Source organism: Osmerus mordax, chromosome 9 (genome assembly GCF_038355195.1).
Source record: "Osmerus mordax isolate fOsmMor3 chromosome 9, fOsmMor3.pri, whole genome shotgun sequence".
Classification (NCBI taxonomy): Eukaryota; Metazoa; Chordata; class Actinopteri; order Osmeriformes; family Osmeridae; genus Osmerus; species Osmerus mordax.
The window spans coordinates 882,729-896,969 of NC_090058.1; the positions used below are offsets into that span (position 1 = coordinate 882,729).

At 52.9% G+C, this 14,241-nt stretch overlaps 1 protein-coding gene and 1 non-coding gene across 2 annotated transcripts in view; both read left to right on the forward strand.

Annotated features, from left to right (window-relative positions):
- The window catches only part of akt1 (v-akt murine thymoma viral oncogene homolog 1), a 13,201-nt gene extending 2,403 nt beyond the window's left edge, over positions 1 to 10,798 (forward strand). The window contains 10 exon segments of the mRNA XM_067243207.1: positions 622 to 637; positions 640 to 744; positions 3,029 to 3,055; positions 3,058 to 3,137; positions 3,139 to 3,159; positions 7,742 to 7,925; positions 7,928 to 7,955; positions 8,499 to 8,586; positions 8,776 to 8,878; positions 9,804 to 10,798. Of these exon segments, the coding sequence (XP_067099308.1) occupies positions 622 to 637; positions 640 to 744; positions 3,029 to 3,055; positions 3,058 to 3,137; positions 3,139 to 3,159; positions 7,742 to 7,925; positions 7,928 to 7,955; positions 8,499 to 8,586; positions 8,776 to 8,878; positions 9,804 to 9,883 (732 nt within the window). The 3' untranslated portion in view covers positions 9,884 to 10,798.
- A 2,556-nt stretch (positions 10,799 to 13,354) lies between these two features.
- LOC136949642 (U5 spliceosomal RNA) lies at positions 13,355 to 13,467 on the forward strand. Its single transcript, XR_010877442.1, has one exon. It is a non-coding gene; the product is annotated as a U5 spliceosomal RNA (small nuclear RNA).
- The last annotated feature ends 774 nt before the right edge of the window (positions 13,468 to 14,241 follow it).

Here is a 14,241-nt window from a genome sequence, read left to right on the forward strand (position 1 = left end):
CCTCACCCCCCACGCTCCTCACCCCCCACGCTCCTCACCCACCACAGCTTCCTCACCCCGCACGCTTCCTCACCCCGCACGCTCCTCACCCCCCACGCTCCTCACCCCCGCACGCTCCTCACCCCCCACGTCACCTCACCCCCACGCTCCTCACCCCCCACGCTCCTCACCCCCCACGCTCCTCACCCCCACGCTCCTCACCCCCCACGCTCCTCCACCCCCCCACGCTCCTCACCCCGCACGCTCCTCACCCCCCACGCTCCTCACCCCCCACGCTCCTCACCCCCCACGCTCCTCACCCCCCACGCTCCTCACCCCCCCACGCTCCGCACCCCTCACGCTCCTCACCCCTCACGCTCTCACCCCCCACGCTCCTCACCCCCCACGCTCCTCACTCCCTCACGCTCCTCACCCCCCACGCTCCTCACCCCACACGCTCCTCATCAACACGGCCACAGAGTTAAAGGTCAGTAGTCAGTAACTCTAACTCATCCTGACTCCCTCATGTCCTTTTCCTGCTTACTTCTCTCTCCCTCTCTCTCTCTCTCTCTCTCTCTGTTCTCTCTCTCTCTCTCTCTCTCTCTCTCTCTCTCTCTCTGTCTCCCCCCCCCCCCCCCCCAGCTGTTCTTCCACCTGTCCCGGACAGGGTGTTCTCAGAGGAGCGGGCTCGGTTCTACGGAGCGGAGATTGTGTCGGCGCTGGACTACTCCACGCTGAGAGGAACGTGGGTCTACAGAGATTTGAAAGGTGGGGAACACACCTCTTCCCTCTCCTCTCTCCCCTCCTATGCTCTCTCCTTTCTCTCTCCTCTCCTCTCCTCTCCTCCCCTCCCCTCTCCTCCCCTCTCCTCCTCTCCTCTCCTCTCCTCTCCTCTCCCCTCCCCTCCCCTCCCCTCCCCTCCCCTCCCCTCCCCTCCCCTCCCCTCCCCTCCCCTCCCCTCCCTCCCCTCTCCTGTCCTCTCCTGTCCTCTCCTGTCCTCCCCTCCCCTCCCCTCTCCTCCCTCCCCTCCCCTCCCTCCCCTCCCCCTCCCTCCCCTCCCCTCCCCTCCCCTCTCCTCCCCTCTCCTCCCCTCTCCTCTCCTCTCCTCCCTCTCCTCCACTCCCTCTCCTCCTCTCCTCTCCTCCCCCTCCCCTCCCTCCCCCTCCTCTCTCTCCTCTCCTCTCTCAGTCTGTAGGTTATAAATAGTGTTTCCAGAGCCGAGGCAGCAGCGTCCAGGGCCTTATTGATCGACCTGCCCCCCCCCCCCCCCCTACCTCCCCCCCCTGCCCCCCCCCTTCTCTCCCTCTGTTCCCCTCCTTTCCTGATCTCTATGAGGGAGGAGGGGGGTGGGGGAGGAGGAGGAGGGGGGTGGTGGAGGAGGAGGGGGGTGGGGGTGGTCTGGGCATCTGTAGGCCCTGTTCCCTCCAGCTGATGAAACTATACCAGCCAGGTCAGCATTGGACTCTCTCTCTCCCTCCCCCCTCTCTCTCTCTCTCTCTCCCCTCTCTCTCTCTCTCTCTCTCTCTCTCTCACTATCCATGTTTTCTCTCTCTCTCTCTCCCTCTCTCTCTCTCTCTCTCTCTCTCTCTCTCTCACTATCCATGTTTTCTCTCTCTCTCTCTCTCTCTCTCTCTCTCTCTCTCTCTCTCTCTTCCCCCCCTCCCCCTGGGTTTATGAGGCGAGCTCCCAGCCTGCGGATGTTCTGCTGAGTGTGCCAGGGCAGCAGGGTAGGAGGATGTGCTGACATGGCCTGCCTGGAGGGCCGCGTGTGAACTCCAGCTGCCAGGACCCTGACACCAGCACCCTGACACCAGGACCCTGACACCAGCACCCTGACACCAGGACCCTGACACCAGGACCCTGACACCAGCACCCTGACACAGGACCCTGACACACAGCACCCTGACACCAGCACCCTGACACCAGGACCCTGACACCAGGAGACTGACACCAGGAGACTGACACCAGGACCTGACACCAGGACCCTCATACCAGGAGACTGACACCAGGAGACTGACACCAGCACCCTGACACCAGCACCCTGACACCAGGAGACTGACACCAGCACCCTGACACCAGGGAGACTGACACCAGGACCCTGACACCAGGACCCTGACACCGGGACCCTGATACCGGGAGACTGACACCAGGAGACTGACACCAGGACCCTGACACCAGGACCCTGACACCAGGACCCTGACACCAGGAGACTGACACCAGGAGACTGACACCAGGAGACTGACACCAGGACCCTGACACCAGGAGACTGACACCAGCACCCTGACACCAGGAGACTGACACCAGCACCCTGACACCAGGAGACTGACACCAGGACCCTGACACCAGGACCCTCATACCAGAGACTGACACCAGGAGACTGACACCAGGACCCTGACACAGGACCCTGACACCAGGACCCTGACACCAGGACCCTGACACCAGGACCCTGACACCAGGAGACTGACACCAGGAGACTGACACCAGGAGACTGACACCAGGAGACTGACACCAGGACCCTGACACCAGGACCCTGACACCAGGAGACTGACACCAGGAGACTGACACCAGGACCCTGACACCAGGACCCTGACACCAGGACCTGACACCAGGAGACTGACACCAGGAGACTGACACCAGGAGACTGACACCAGGACCCTGACACCAGGACCCTGACACCAGGACCCTGACACCAGGAGACTCGACACCAGGAGACTGACACCAGGACCCTGACACCAGGACCCTGACACCAGGAGACTGACACCAGGAGACTGACACCAGGACCCTGACACCAGGACCCTGACACCAGGACCCTGACACCAGGAGACTGACACCAGGAGACTGACACCAGGAGACTGACACCAGACCCTGACACCAGGAGACTGACACCAGGAGACTGACACCAGGAGACTGACACCAGGAGACTGACACCAGGAGACTGACACCAGGAGACTGACACCTGTCTCCTCCTCCTGACCTCCTTTCTCCTGACCCCCTGACCTCCTGTCTCCTGACCTCTTGACCTCCTCTTGTCTCCCTGGTCCTTCGTCTCAGCTGGAGAACCTGATGCTGGACAAAGACGACATGTGAAGATCACAGACTTCGGTCTGTGTAAGGAGGGCATCAAGGACGGAGCCACCATGAAGACCTTCTGTGGGACCCCCGGAGTACCTGGCCCCCGAGGTGAGATGTGCCCCTGAACAAAGCTGGGCTCCACGCTGCACTGACAACTATTGATAACTCATTAGATCATTTATTGGGGCTCATCGAGATATAGGAAACGTCTGGGTATTATGAGTTTACTTATCTATAGTAACAATGATAAAGATCAGGTCCAGGGAAAGATTTGAACCTGTAACCTCCTGATCAGGACCAGGAGCAGGAAGTGTGCAGGTTGACTCAGGGGACCTGTAGCGCTCAGGGTCTTGTGATGACACACAATGAGTCATGGTGGCACTGGTGTCTCTGCTGGAGGCTGGGAGCTGGGGCTGGGAGCTGGGGAATGGGGCTGGGGGCTGGGGATGGGGGCTGGGGGCTGGGAGCTGGGGGCTGGGGGCTGGAGGCTGGGGGGGACAGCTATGTGGATGACTGTGCTCCTGCAGCTGCTGTTGGATGCTGTGTAAGGTCCAGACCTGGGACCTGGAGTGAGTTGCGTGTTCAGGCCAGGCCTGGGGAGGGTCTGTTCTTAGGGACATGGTCTCTCTTGATAGCGTGCAGGTATGACATGTGTTTGAGTGGGCCGTAACCCGATAAGGCATTGTGTGTGTGTGTGTGTGTGAGCGTGTGTGTGTGTGTGTGAGCGTGTGTGTGAGCGTGTGTGTGAGCGTGTGTGTATGTGTGTGGTGTGTGAGCGTGTGTGTGTGTGAGCGTCTGTGTGTGTGAGCGTGTGTGTGTGTGCTCGCCCTCCAGACTCCTGTTGGAGGAATGCTTCTCTGGGAGAAGGAGAGAAGTGTTGACACAGTTGCCATCTCGTTGTTTTTAGCCTCTGTAAGGAATCTGCTGGAGGTCTGGCAGCCCTGAACAACAGGCCTACAGCTGCTGGGGGACCAGGGGGGCTGGGGGGGACCAGGGGGGCTGGGGGGACCAGGGGTCTGTGGCCCCCCTGCTGCCCAGGAGGCCTGCTGTCACCAGGGCCTGGTCCTCTGGTCCCCGGGTCCATAACTGGCACTGTGCCTCCATCATCCATGATAGCCCCCCCCCCTCCCACTGGGTCTCCAGGAAGAGTTCCCCTTCCCTCTGTACAGTAACCATGGTCACCACAGTCAGCCTGAGACTGGCCAGTGTGGGAGTTATGTGGTGCTTATACAACACTCCTGCTGGAACAGTTGTGGCCCGGGTGTGAGGAGGATCAGTAGGACATGGCAAGCAAGGCATCTATTCATATCAGAGGGCTACAGCAGAGAGCTGTCTGGTCCAGTAAGATCAGAGGCTACAGCAGAGAGCTGTCTGGTCCAGTAAGATCTGAAGGCATCACCTCCCTCCTTCCCTCCTTCCCTCCTTCCCTCTCTCTCTCTCTCTCTCTCTCTCTCTCTTTCTCTCTTTCTCTCTTTCTCTCTTTCCTCTCTCTCTCTCTCTCTCTCTCTCTCTCTCTCTCTCTCTCTCTCTCTCTCTCTCTCTCTCTCTCTCTCTCGCCTCCTCTCTATCTCTCTATCTCTCTATCTCTCTATCTCTCTATCTCTCTTTCTCTCTGTCTCTCTATCTATCTCTGTCTCTGTGTCCTCTCTCTCTCTCTTTCTCTCTCTATCTCTTTCTATCTCTCTCTATCTCTGTCTCTGTGTCCTCTCTCTCTGTCTGTCTCTGTCTCTCTCCCTCTCCCTCTCTCTTTCTCTCCCTCTGTCTGTCTGTCTCTCTCCCTCTCCCTCTCTCTTTCTCTCCCTCTGTCTGTCTGTCTCTCTCTCTGTCTCTCTCCCTCTCTCTCTGTGTCTCTCTCTCTGTCTCTCCCCCCCTCTGTCTCTCCCTCCCCCTTCTCCCCTCTCTCTCTGTGTGATTACTCCAGCTTCTGCAGCGGCAGAGGCATCAGGGGGGCGTTACCGTGGCGACGGGGTCGTTGCCGAGCGTCTCCATGGAGAGCGAGGCCAGCAGTGTTACAGGTTGTTCCGCAGTAAACAATGACTTGTTGTGTGTGCTGCACAGGAATGCTGTACCGTCTGGGAATATTCCACAGGCGAGAGGGAGGGGGAGAGGGAGAGGGAGAGGGGGGGAGAGGGGAGAGGGAGAGGGGGGGAGAGGGAGAGAGGGAGAGGGAGGGAGGGAGGGAGGCGGGAGGAGGAAAGGGAGACACCTTCTACCACCAGGGTTGACATGAGCAGGGCAGGACAATTAATAATTGTTTTCACAATTTACACTTTGAAATGAGTCAATTGTTTTAGTAGCATAGGGCAGGAGCAGGGTTTACTGGGTCTGGTGTAGTGAAATCATGATAGTAAAGTTCTTGGTTGAGTGTTTGAAATGAGATGAACTCTGTTTCTCAGTGAAGCGTGGCTTGTTTGTTTAATGATGTTTGCTTGAGGAGAGGAAAGATAAATATGGCTCTGAGATAGGAAACAGGATCATGATGTCTGGAAAGACCAGACACAGCATTCTACCTCAGCCCCCTCCCCTGTCCTGACCCCTCTCCTCCTGCCCCTCCCTCCCCTCTCCTGCCCCCTCTCCTCCTGCCCTCCCTCCCTCCCCTGCCCCTCTCCTCCTGCCCTCCCTCCCCTCCCCTGCTCCCTCTCCTCCTGCCCTCCCCCCCTCTCCTGACCCCTATCCTCCTGCCCTCCCTCCCCCTCCCCTTCTCCCTCTCCTCCTGCCCTCCCTCCCCTTCTCCTGCCCCCTCTCCTCCTGCCCTCCCTCCCCTCTCCCTGCCCCCTCTCCTCCTGCCCTCCCTCCCCTCCCCTGCTCCCTCTCCTCCTGCCCTCCCCCCCCCCCTCTCCTGCCCCTCTCCTCCTGCCCTCCCTCCCCTGCTCCCTCTCCTCCTGCCCTCCCCCCCCCTCTCCTGACCCCTATCCTCCTGCCCTCCCTCCCCTCCCCTGCTCCTTCTCCTCCTGCCCTCCCTCCCCTCCCCTGCTCCCTCTCCTCCTGCCCTCCCTCCCCTCTCCTGCCCCCTATCCTCCTGCTCCCTCTCCTCCTGCCCTCCCTCCCCTGCTCCCCTCTCCTCCTGCCCTCCCCTCCCTTCTCCTGACCCCCTCCTCCCCCTCTCCTGACCCCTCACCTCTGTCCTTTATAGCAATGCAGCCGCTTGGACAGGTCATGCAGGCTGGGAGGGAGGGAGGGAGGGAGGGAGGGTGGGAGGGTGGGCAGGAGGGAGGGAGGGAGGCCCAGCAGTCCTGGTTCCATGAGTGAGGGATGAGCTGGCTCCTGTGGGCCTGGCAGCTCCACAGCTGTGTGTGCTACATGTATGGGGCAGCTGCAGGCCCAGCTGTCGCTTGGTGTGAATCACACGACAGCAGCGCTGGAAATAGAGACGACCCAGTAATCCTAGCACCGCCAGCGCTTCACGTTACCCTGCCTCCTCCTCTACGCTGCACACTCACCGTAGCACCAGGCATGGTGCCGCCCACACACACACACACTCTGACACACACACTCTGACACACACACACTCTGACACACACACTCTGATACACACACTCTGATACTCACACACACACACACACGCACTCACAACTCTTACACCCCACACACACTCAGAGACATACACACTCAGAGACACACACTCTGATACACACACCAGTTTTGTTCCTTTTACGGGCACGTCTTGTGTCTACATCAGTTGGGTCTGGGCACGACCAGGTCCTCTCAGTGTGCCCACAGTGAGCTGTACCTGTCCTGCTATTCCTGGCCCTGTCACTGTCACCCTCAGATCACCCTGCCTGTTTTTAAGAACATGCTGTAACTGCTTGTCTAGACTTTGCCGATAACGTCCTCCTGGCAAGGCAACTACATTTCCCAAGAGGCAATTTACCAACTCTCTTTAGAGCAACCTGTTGAATATCAGGAGACATGCAGTCAGCAGAAAGCTGATGGCAGCCTCGTCGATTCTAAACCCACAGCAGTGGTTTGGTGCTGGTGTGAATGTCTGACTGTCATGCTGGGTGTGTGTGTGTGTGTGTGAGTGAGGGGGGTCACTACTGGGTCTGTGCTCTACAGTGCTGACCACCCCAGCCTTCCCTTCGTCCAGTGTGTGCGCAGTGCAGACCTCTGGTGATTAAATATGCAGGGCTCTGAGTGAAACACTATCCCTGCCCCTAATGTGAGACGTGAGTCGGTGTAGACTGAAGCTGCCAGGAAAGCCCAGACCCCGGGGGGTGGGGGGGGGGCCTCGCACCGTGTCCTAACTGGATGCCACAATCAGTTTGATTACCTTGTTTTCTAAACTAAGCTAGTGGCGCCGCGTTTTGGCCGAACTGTTTGTCGGACGCCCTGTTTCTATTTAGTTCGCTCGCGTTGAAATCTCCGTAGCACACGGTCTCAAAGGAAGGGTGATGTGACGGAAGCGATCCTGACGGATTCAGGAGGACAGAGGGCGTCCCATGTGACGCCACAGTCACCTGACGGCTTCAGGGAGGACAGAGGGCGTCCCATGTGACGCCACAGTCACCTGACGGCTTCAGGGAGGACAGAGGGCATCCCATGTGACGCCACAGTCAGATGCTCGCCACACACGCCCCCCTGGAGAGTCCTGCTCCTCGCTGCCTTCATTCCGTTCTGTCCTCTCAGGACTCACGTCCCTAACGTCCGTCCTGAGGGGAAGGAGAGACGAGGTAACCTGTCCCCTCCTCAGGTGCTGGAGGACAACGACTACGGCCGGGCGGTGGACTGGTGGGGCCTGGGTGTGGTCATGTACGAGATGATGTGCGGCCGGCTGCCCTTCTACAACCAGGACCACAAGAAGCTGTTTGAGTTGATCCTCATGGAGGAGATCCGCTTCCCAAGCACCCTGCGGGCACAGGGCCGCTGCCTGCTGTCTGCCTGTTGAGGAAGGACCCCTCACAGAGGTACACATCATCTCAACACAACAACTCAACACAACACCTTAACACAACACAGCACCTCAACACAACACCTCAACACCTCAACACAACACCTCAACACCTCAACACAACACCTCAACACCTCAACACAGCACCTCAACACCTCAACACAACACCTCAACACCTCAACACAACACCTCAACACAGCACCACAAACACCTCAACACAACACCTTAACACAACACAGCACCTCAACACAACACAGCACCTCAACACAACACAGCACCTCAACACAACACCTCAACACAACACCTCAACACAACACCTCAACACCCTCAACACAACACCTTAACACAACACCGCACAGCAACACAGAGGTACACACCCTCTCCACAACAACTCAGCACCCCAACATAGCACCTCGGTATGGTCTTTCATAATTTCCTGAGGGCAGTTTGGCTGAGGCTTACAAGCATATAAAACACAACTAAAGTAAATTAATTTAATTATCTTCCTTCTTAAACATCCACCTAAAATCGTATGGTTTGGGTCTCGTTTTTCTTGCAGGTTAGGTGGTGGGCCGGACGATGCTAAGGAGATCATGCAGCACAGCTTCTTTGCTGGGATTGAATGGCAGGATGTGTATGAGAAGAAGGTAATGTCCTGTTCATGTCCCCTGTCTTCACTCAGCTGCTTCCAGCTCTGAGTGGAAACTCCCTCTGTCAGCTGGAAGCTGTTCAGAGCACTACCTGGAGACCTGCTCTCTTTTAATGTGGCCAAAACTGCAGGGTGTGATTGACAGCCCAGATGTGCCAATAAGCTCCTGTCCTTCCCTGCTCCACAGCTGGTCCCGCCTTTCAAGCCACAGGTTACCTCGGAAACAGACACTCGGTATTTCGACGAGGAGTTCACAGCACAGACGATCACCATCACACCACCTGGACAAGGTACACACACACACACACGTACTGGGGTCGTACTGAACCAAACACACACACAGAGTTCCACACCCCGCATTCTCACAAACGCTCCACCCTTCTCCATTACTGGGCCTGCACACCGTAGCGTGTGGTTGTGATAATCATAGTTTAGCTATTCACCATGTGATTACGATCAAGGCTAAGTACTGGATCCTCTTTCATTGACCTGTGTCTAAAATACATCTCTCCCCTGAGAGATTTCATAAACAATAAATTGAAATTTACGGAATCATTTCAAGAACAGCCTGTGACATTTTCACCATTTTTTAACAGCAGAATAGTTTGACAGTGGGCTTGCAGGTTGACATGTCACTCGGTGGGGTGTTCATGAGAGAAAGCCCCATGAATCATACATCTACTTTAATATCAGCCCCTCCCAGAAGGACAGGAGGACGCTGGGGTCTCTGTTTGGCTGCTCTTTATACTTTCAAATAGAGGAAAGTGGTTCTTCACACAGATCTACCAGTTCAAGGTCCGAACAGATATTTTCTCGACTAGGAAACATGAAAAGAATTTGGGTTCGAGTTTGTATTCTTATGCCTGAATAATCATCCTGTTCAATAAAAGCATGGTGATACAGCTCCTCTGAGGGTTGTCTGCCCCCTGCTGGTAGGAGGATGTAATGACGGTGATTTCACTAAACACCATTATCCCCCAACCTGACACCCAATACCTCAGATCAGGGGTTCCCAATCCTGGTCCTCGGGCCTCCCCGCTCCAACACACCTGCAGGGCAGGGAGGCCCGAGGGACCAGGATTGGGAACCCCTGCCTCAGATGATATCAAGATGAAGGGTTATTCATGTTTATTATATAAAGTTTATTGTTGATTTATTATAAATTATTTAAAAAAATTATATGGCAGTGAACTCTGTGCTTGTTTCATTCCCCAGATGACAGCATGGAGTCATTCGACAGCGAACAGAGACCTCATTTCCCACACTTCTCCTACTCAGCCAGTGGAACAGCCTAATCTGCTTCCTCACCCTCCCTCCCCCCCAGCTCCATCCCCCCCAGCCTCACCCCACCAGCCTCCCCTCTCCTCAGAGCACTCTACCAACCAGCCAGACCATTGGTTGTTTAATGTGGCCCGTGTGACCATGGGTGATCATGTTAAACTGTAGTAGCAGCCAGTGATATTCAGACCTCCTTCTATCCTAAATGGTAGTAAACTGCCGTGGCGTTGGCATGGTAACCAACGCTGACTGTTTACACTTCCTCAAACATTGTGTAGCTTTTTTGTGCAGCCGTCATACTGTACATTGTGCATTATACAAGGACAATACTCATTTCAGAGGATAATCACCTTAGGAATAGACAGACATACTTGGGACCAGCTTGACCAATGACTACGTTTCCATGGTAATCAGAGTTTAAAATCTGAATTCCACACAACTTAGTATTTAAACTTCCTGTAAAACACTTTGGTTTTTGAAGGAAATTGTTTTTTCCACCTTTCTGTTGGAGAACACAACAGATCATTAGACCAAAGTTCCATCCTTTGAAACAGATTTTCTTGCTTCCACGCTCAAAGTTTCATTGAACAAAATAAGAATGCTGTAAATAACTGCAGGTCTGATCTTCAGTGCTGTCCTTGAACACAAAGGTGTTTGTAACATGCTGAAAGGGACAAGTGCAGCGATGCTGCCGGAATCAGACAAATCAATTCCTTTTCCAAAACATTCTTGATGTCAGAAATGCCAAACAAAGAATATTGACTCTGAGGAGATGTAAGGTGATGGTGAAAGCTGACTTACAATGTATTTCAATTGTAACTGTTTATCTGTGGTCAGTGAAAGATGAATTTCCTGTTGTGTGTATGAGATCAGGCTGTAACAGTTGGCTTTCTGAAAAGGATTTCTTCCCTCAGAACCAGCCATCAGGTACTCAAGCTTTCTACCGAATCAGGGAATCACCCCCCCCCTCTCTCCCCTCCCCCCCCCCTCTCTCCCCTCTCTCCCCCCCTCACTCTCCCCTCCCTCTCCCCTCTCTCCCCCCTCTCTCTCCCCCCCCCTCTCTCTCCCCTCTCCCCCCCCTCTCCCCTCTCTCCCCCCCTCTCTCTCCCCCCCTCTCTCTCTCCCCTCTCTCCCCCCCCTCTCTCTCTCCCATCTCTCCCCCCCCCTCTCTCTCCCTCTCTCCCGTCTCTCCCCCCCTCTCTCTCCCCCCCCCTCTCTCTCTCCCCTCTCTCCTCCCCCCCCTCTCTCTCCCCTCTCTCCCCCCCCCCCCTCTCTCCCTCTCCCCCACAGTATTGGGTGTTTTCCTCCCAGTGCGTCACCACAGCCTCAATGAGGTCACCTTAACAAAGCTCACTCTCCTCCAGGATCAGTTAGCAGCAAACTGGTTTTCTGGTTCAGGGGGAAATATAAGTTGAGTCATCTTTGCTCTGATTGGATGTAGAGGAAGAGTCATCTTTAGATGAAGTTTAGTCCTTGTACATGGTTGTTATTTATATGAAACCAACAATGACTAAAGAGTTTGACTACATGAGTTTGACTGTTCCAATGATATGCACTTTGTTTCCCCACATGTATGTATTTGTAAACTTTTTTGTACTTTAAAGAGCAAATTGTCAAATGTATACTTGTTTGAATGACCCCCCCCCCCCCCCCCCCCCCCCTATAGGCCTACGTATGGTTGTAGGTAAACCAAGAATATTGGAAAATGAAAATCATATTTACATTTACATTTAGTCATTTAGCAGACGCTCTTATCCAGAGCGACTTACAGTAAGTACAGGGACATTCCCCCGAGGCAAGTAGGGTGAAGTGCCTTGCCCAAGGACACAACGTCAGTTGGCATGACCAGGAATCGAACTGGCAACCTTCGGATTACTAGCCCGATTCCCTCACCGCTCAGCCACCTGACTCCAAATATTTCAAATGTTGCACACAATACTGACAAGTGTTTCCAGAAACTCTGATCATCATTATTCATAAGTGCATCAAATGTTATTGAATGTAATGGTTTTTAAATTGTATCTTCACTTCTATCCTTTTTGTACGAACAAACCTATTCAGTTGTTGAAATTGATTGTTACTTATTTCTATGCACACTCACCCTTTGCTATGACCCTATGAAAATGGGGAGTGCATTTCATACTTTTATATGGTTAAATGTTTTACTATTTTGTACCTGCCTCCTTAATTCCAAGACAGAGGACACCAGCTTTAGTAAAAAATATATATATGTGTACACTGTTTTCAGTTTCTTTTTATTCTTTCAAATTGATTAAATTAACTCTTAACTACAGTCTGAATCTGACTTGTCTTTCATTACTAGTTTAAGGTGAAATATATTAAATTAATTCACAGAATAATAAAACCATCCCCCCGGAGACCCAGCGCTGACAATCATATCTCCCACCCAGACAGAATGCTGCTGTCTTAAACCCTCAACCAAACTAAACAGACACTGGGGAGGTTCTACCATTTATACTAAGAGGGGGGGGGGGGGTCCTGTAGATTTCTTCACAGCATTGCTGAAATTAACAGGCAAAAGTCCATGTTTAGAATTTGTCCACAATTTATTTCAGCGTCTGACTGCCTGCCCAGGTCCACGTGCTCCTGCAGCTGGGCAGCGCGTGAGGAGAGGCTCTCCCGGGTCCCAGGCAGATGGCGAGCTCTCTGGAGCAGATGTTGACAGCCAGGGCTCCGAGTCTGGCTCCGGCCAGCTGCACAGCACTGCGTCTAGCGGCAGGACCGCGGTTTGGCCCAGCGTGCGGTTCACCTGACAACCGCTCCTTACCTAGCTCCAGCTGCACTACCACCACGCACTGCTCAGAGGCAGCAGTTAGGCTCTGCCCTCCCTTGAGTACTAGGGTGTGGGGAAATGTGTCACTTTTTGGCTTAATCGTACAATTTTCCGTTCCAGTTTTCAGCAATAATCAATCCTTTAATATCCTGTGTCTTCTCTTTGTGAGACAGGTTGTATACGAAAATGCAGAGCCCAGAGAAAATAATACTTTTCTAAAGGTGTGGAAGGGATATGAAAAATGACACACATTCGCCCTGAGCCCCAAATGTTGTAACGTTACCAAAATGTTGACAGGTATGGGAATCTCACGCCAAACTTTTGATAAAACTTGAGAGTCCTGTTTTTATGTAGGCTAATGTTACATTTTTATATTTTTATTTATTCAAATGCAGTACTGAAATACAAGTAATGATAAAAGTTACAAACAAATGAGCTAAATAGCTAATGTTACATTGCGAAAATCTTCCGTTTCGCTCAACGTAATTGTTACTTCCCATCATGCTTTTCGCGTGTACGCAGACCAAAGACGAAGCCGTCTAATACTTGACATACTAACATTTGTGGCATGTCTGTCGCTTTAAACAAGTTTATAAGTACTAGCGTGGGTATCCTGAAAAACAAAATATCAAACCATTAACTGCAATGTCATGGCCGAGAATGGCTAAGTAGAGGCGTTCTTAGAGCATGTAATACACTCTGGTTTCTCTTCAATACGCATAAGCCTTTCGCCTTTTACTAAAGACTTCCGTGGAGAGGAACATTACGAGTAACAATTAATTTTTTGATGCCCTGCTCACGCGGGGATTCCTAAACTGTTAAAATCATGTAGTAGTGCTAGTAAGAATAATGGACTCGTCACGTTAACTATAGATAAAACTCAAGATCCCTGCGTTGTAACTGGAACCAACTGGAAAGACATCTTAACTATATGTTTCTGGTTAAGGGGTCACTGGGGGAAACAAGTTGAATCGTGTAGTCTGTGAAGCAATGGAAGTAAATCGGTGGAAAAGTAGTAAACAGCATATAACACAACTACTTAATCTTTTTTGATAATCACCTAAAAAGTTAACTGGAGTTTTATTTAAGGTATTTTGAGTTGGGCTTAGAGCGCCATCTAGCGGACGGTTCATGCAAGTCCTTTAGATCGTGATTCATGTCTCATCACAACATTCTTCTGCTAATGTGTCAGTAACAAAACACACCTATCTGGACTTTGTGTGGCGAAGCTTAATGCTATTGCTAACTTGCTCGCCTTAATCAACTCACAATGTAAATACCCCGCCACAGATAGGAACACATGCAGCTAATGGGAGACCTGATCGTGTCCCACTTCTATTTAAGACATTTTTCAGAATAGCGCCTACAAAACCTGTCAAGTAGGCTACCCTACTGCTTTATTGCGGGCTACTTAATAGAATTAGTTAATTATGGGGAAATAACCCGTATTCCCACACTTAAAAGTTGCATGCTTTTCCATTTACCATATTGGTTCAATTATAAAATGTGTAGTTTTATCAAGAAGCGTAGGCTAGCCCACTGACTGAACGACTATTGCAACACCGTCTCATTCCAACGGAC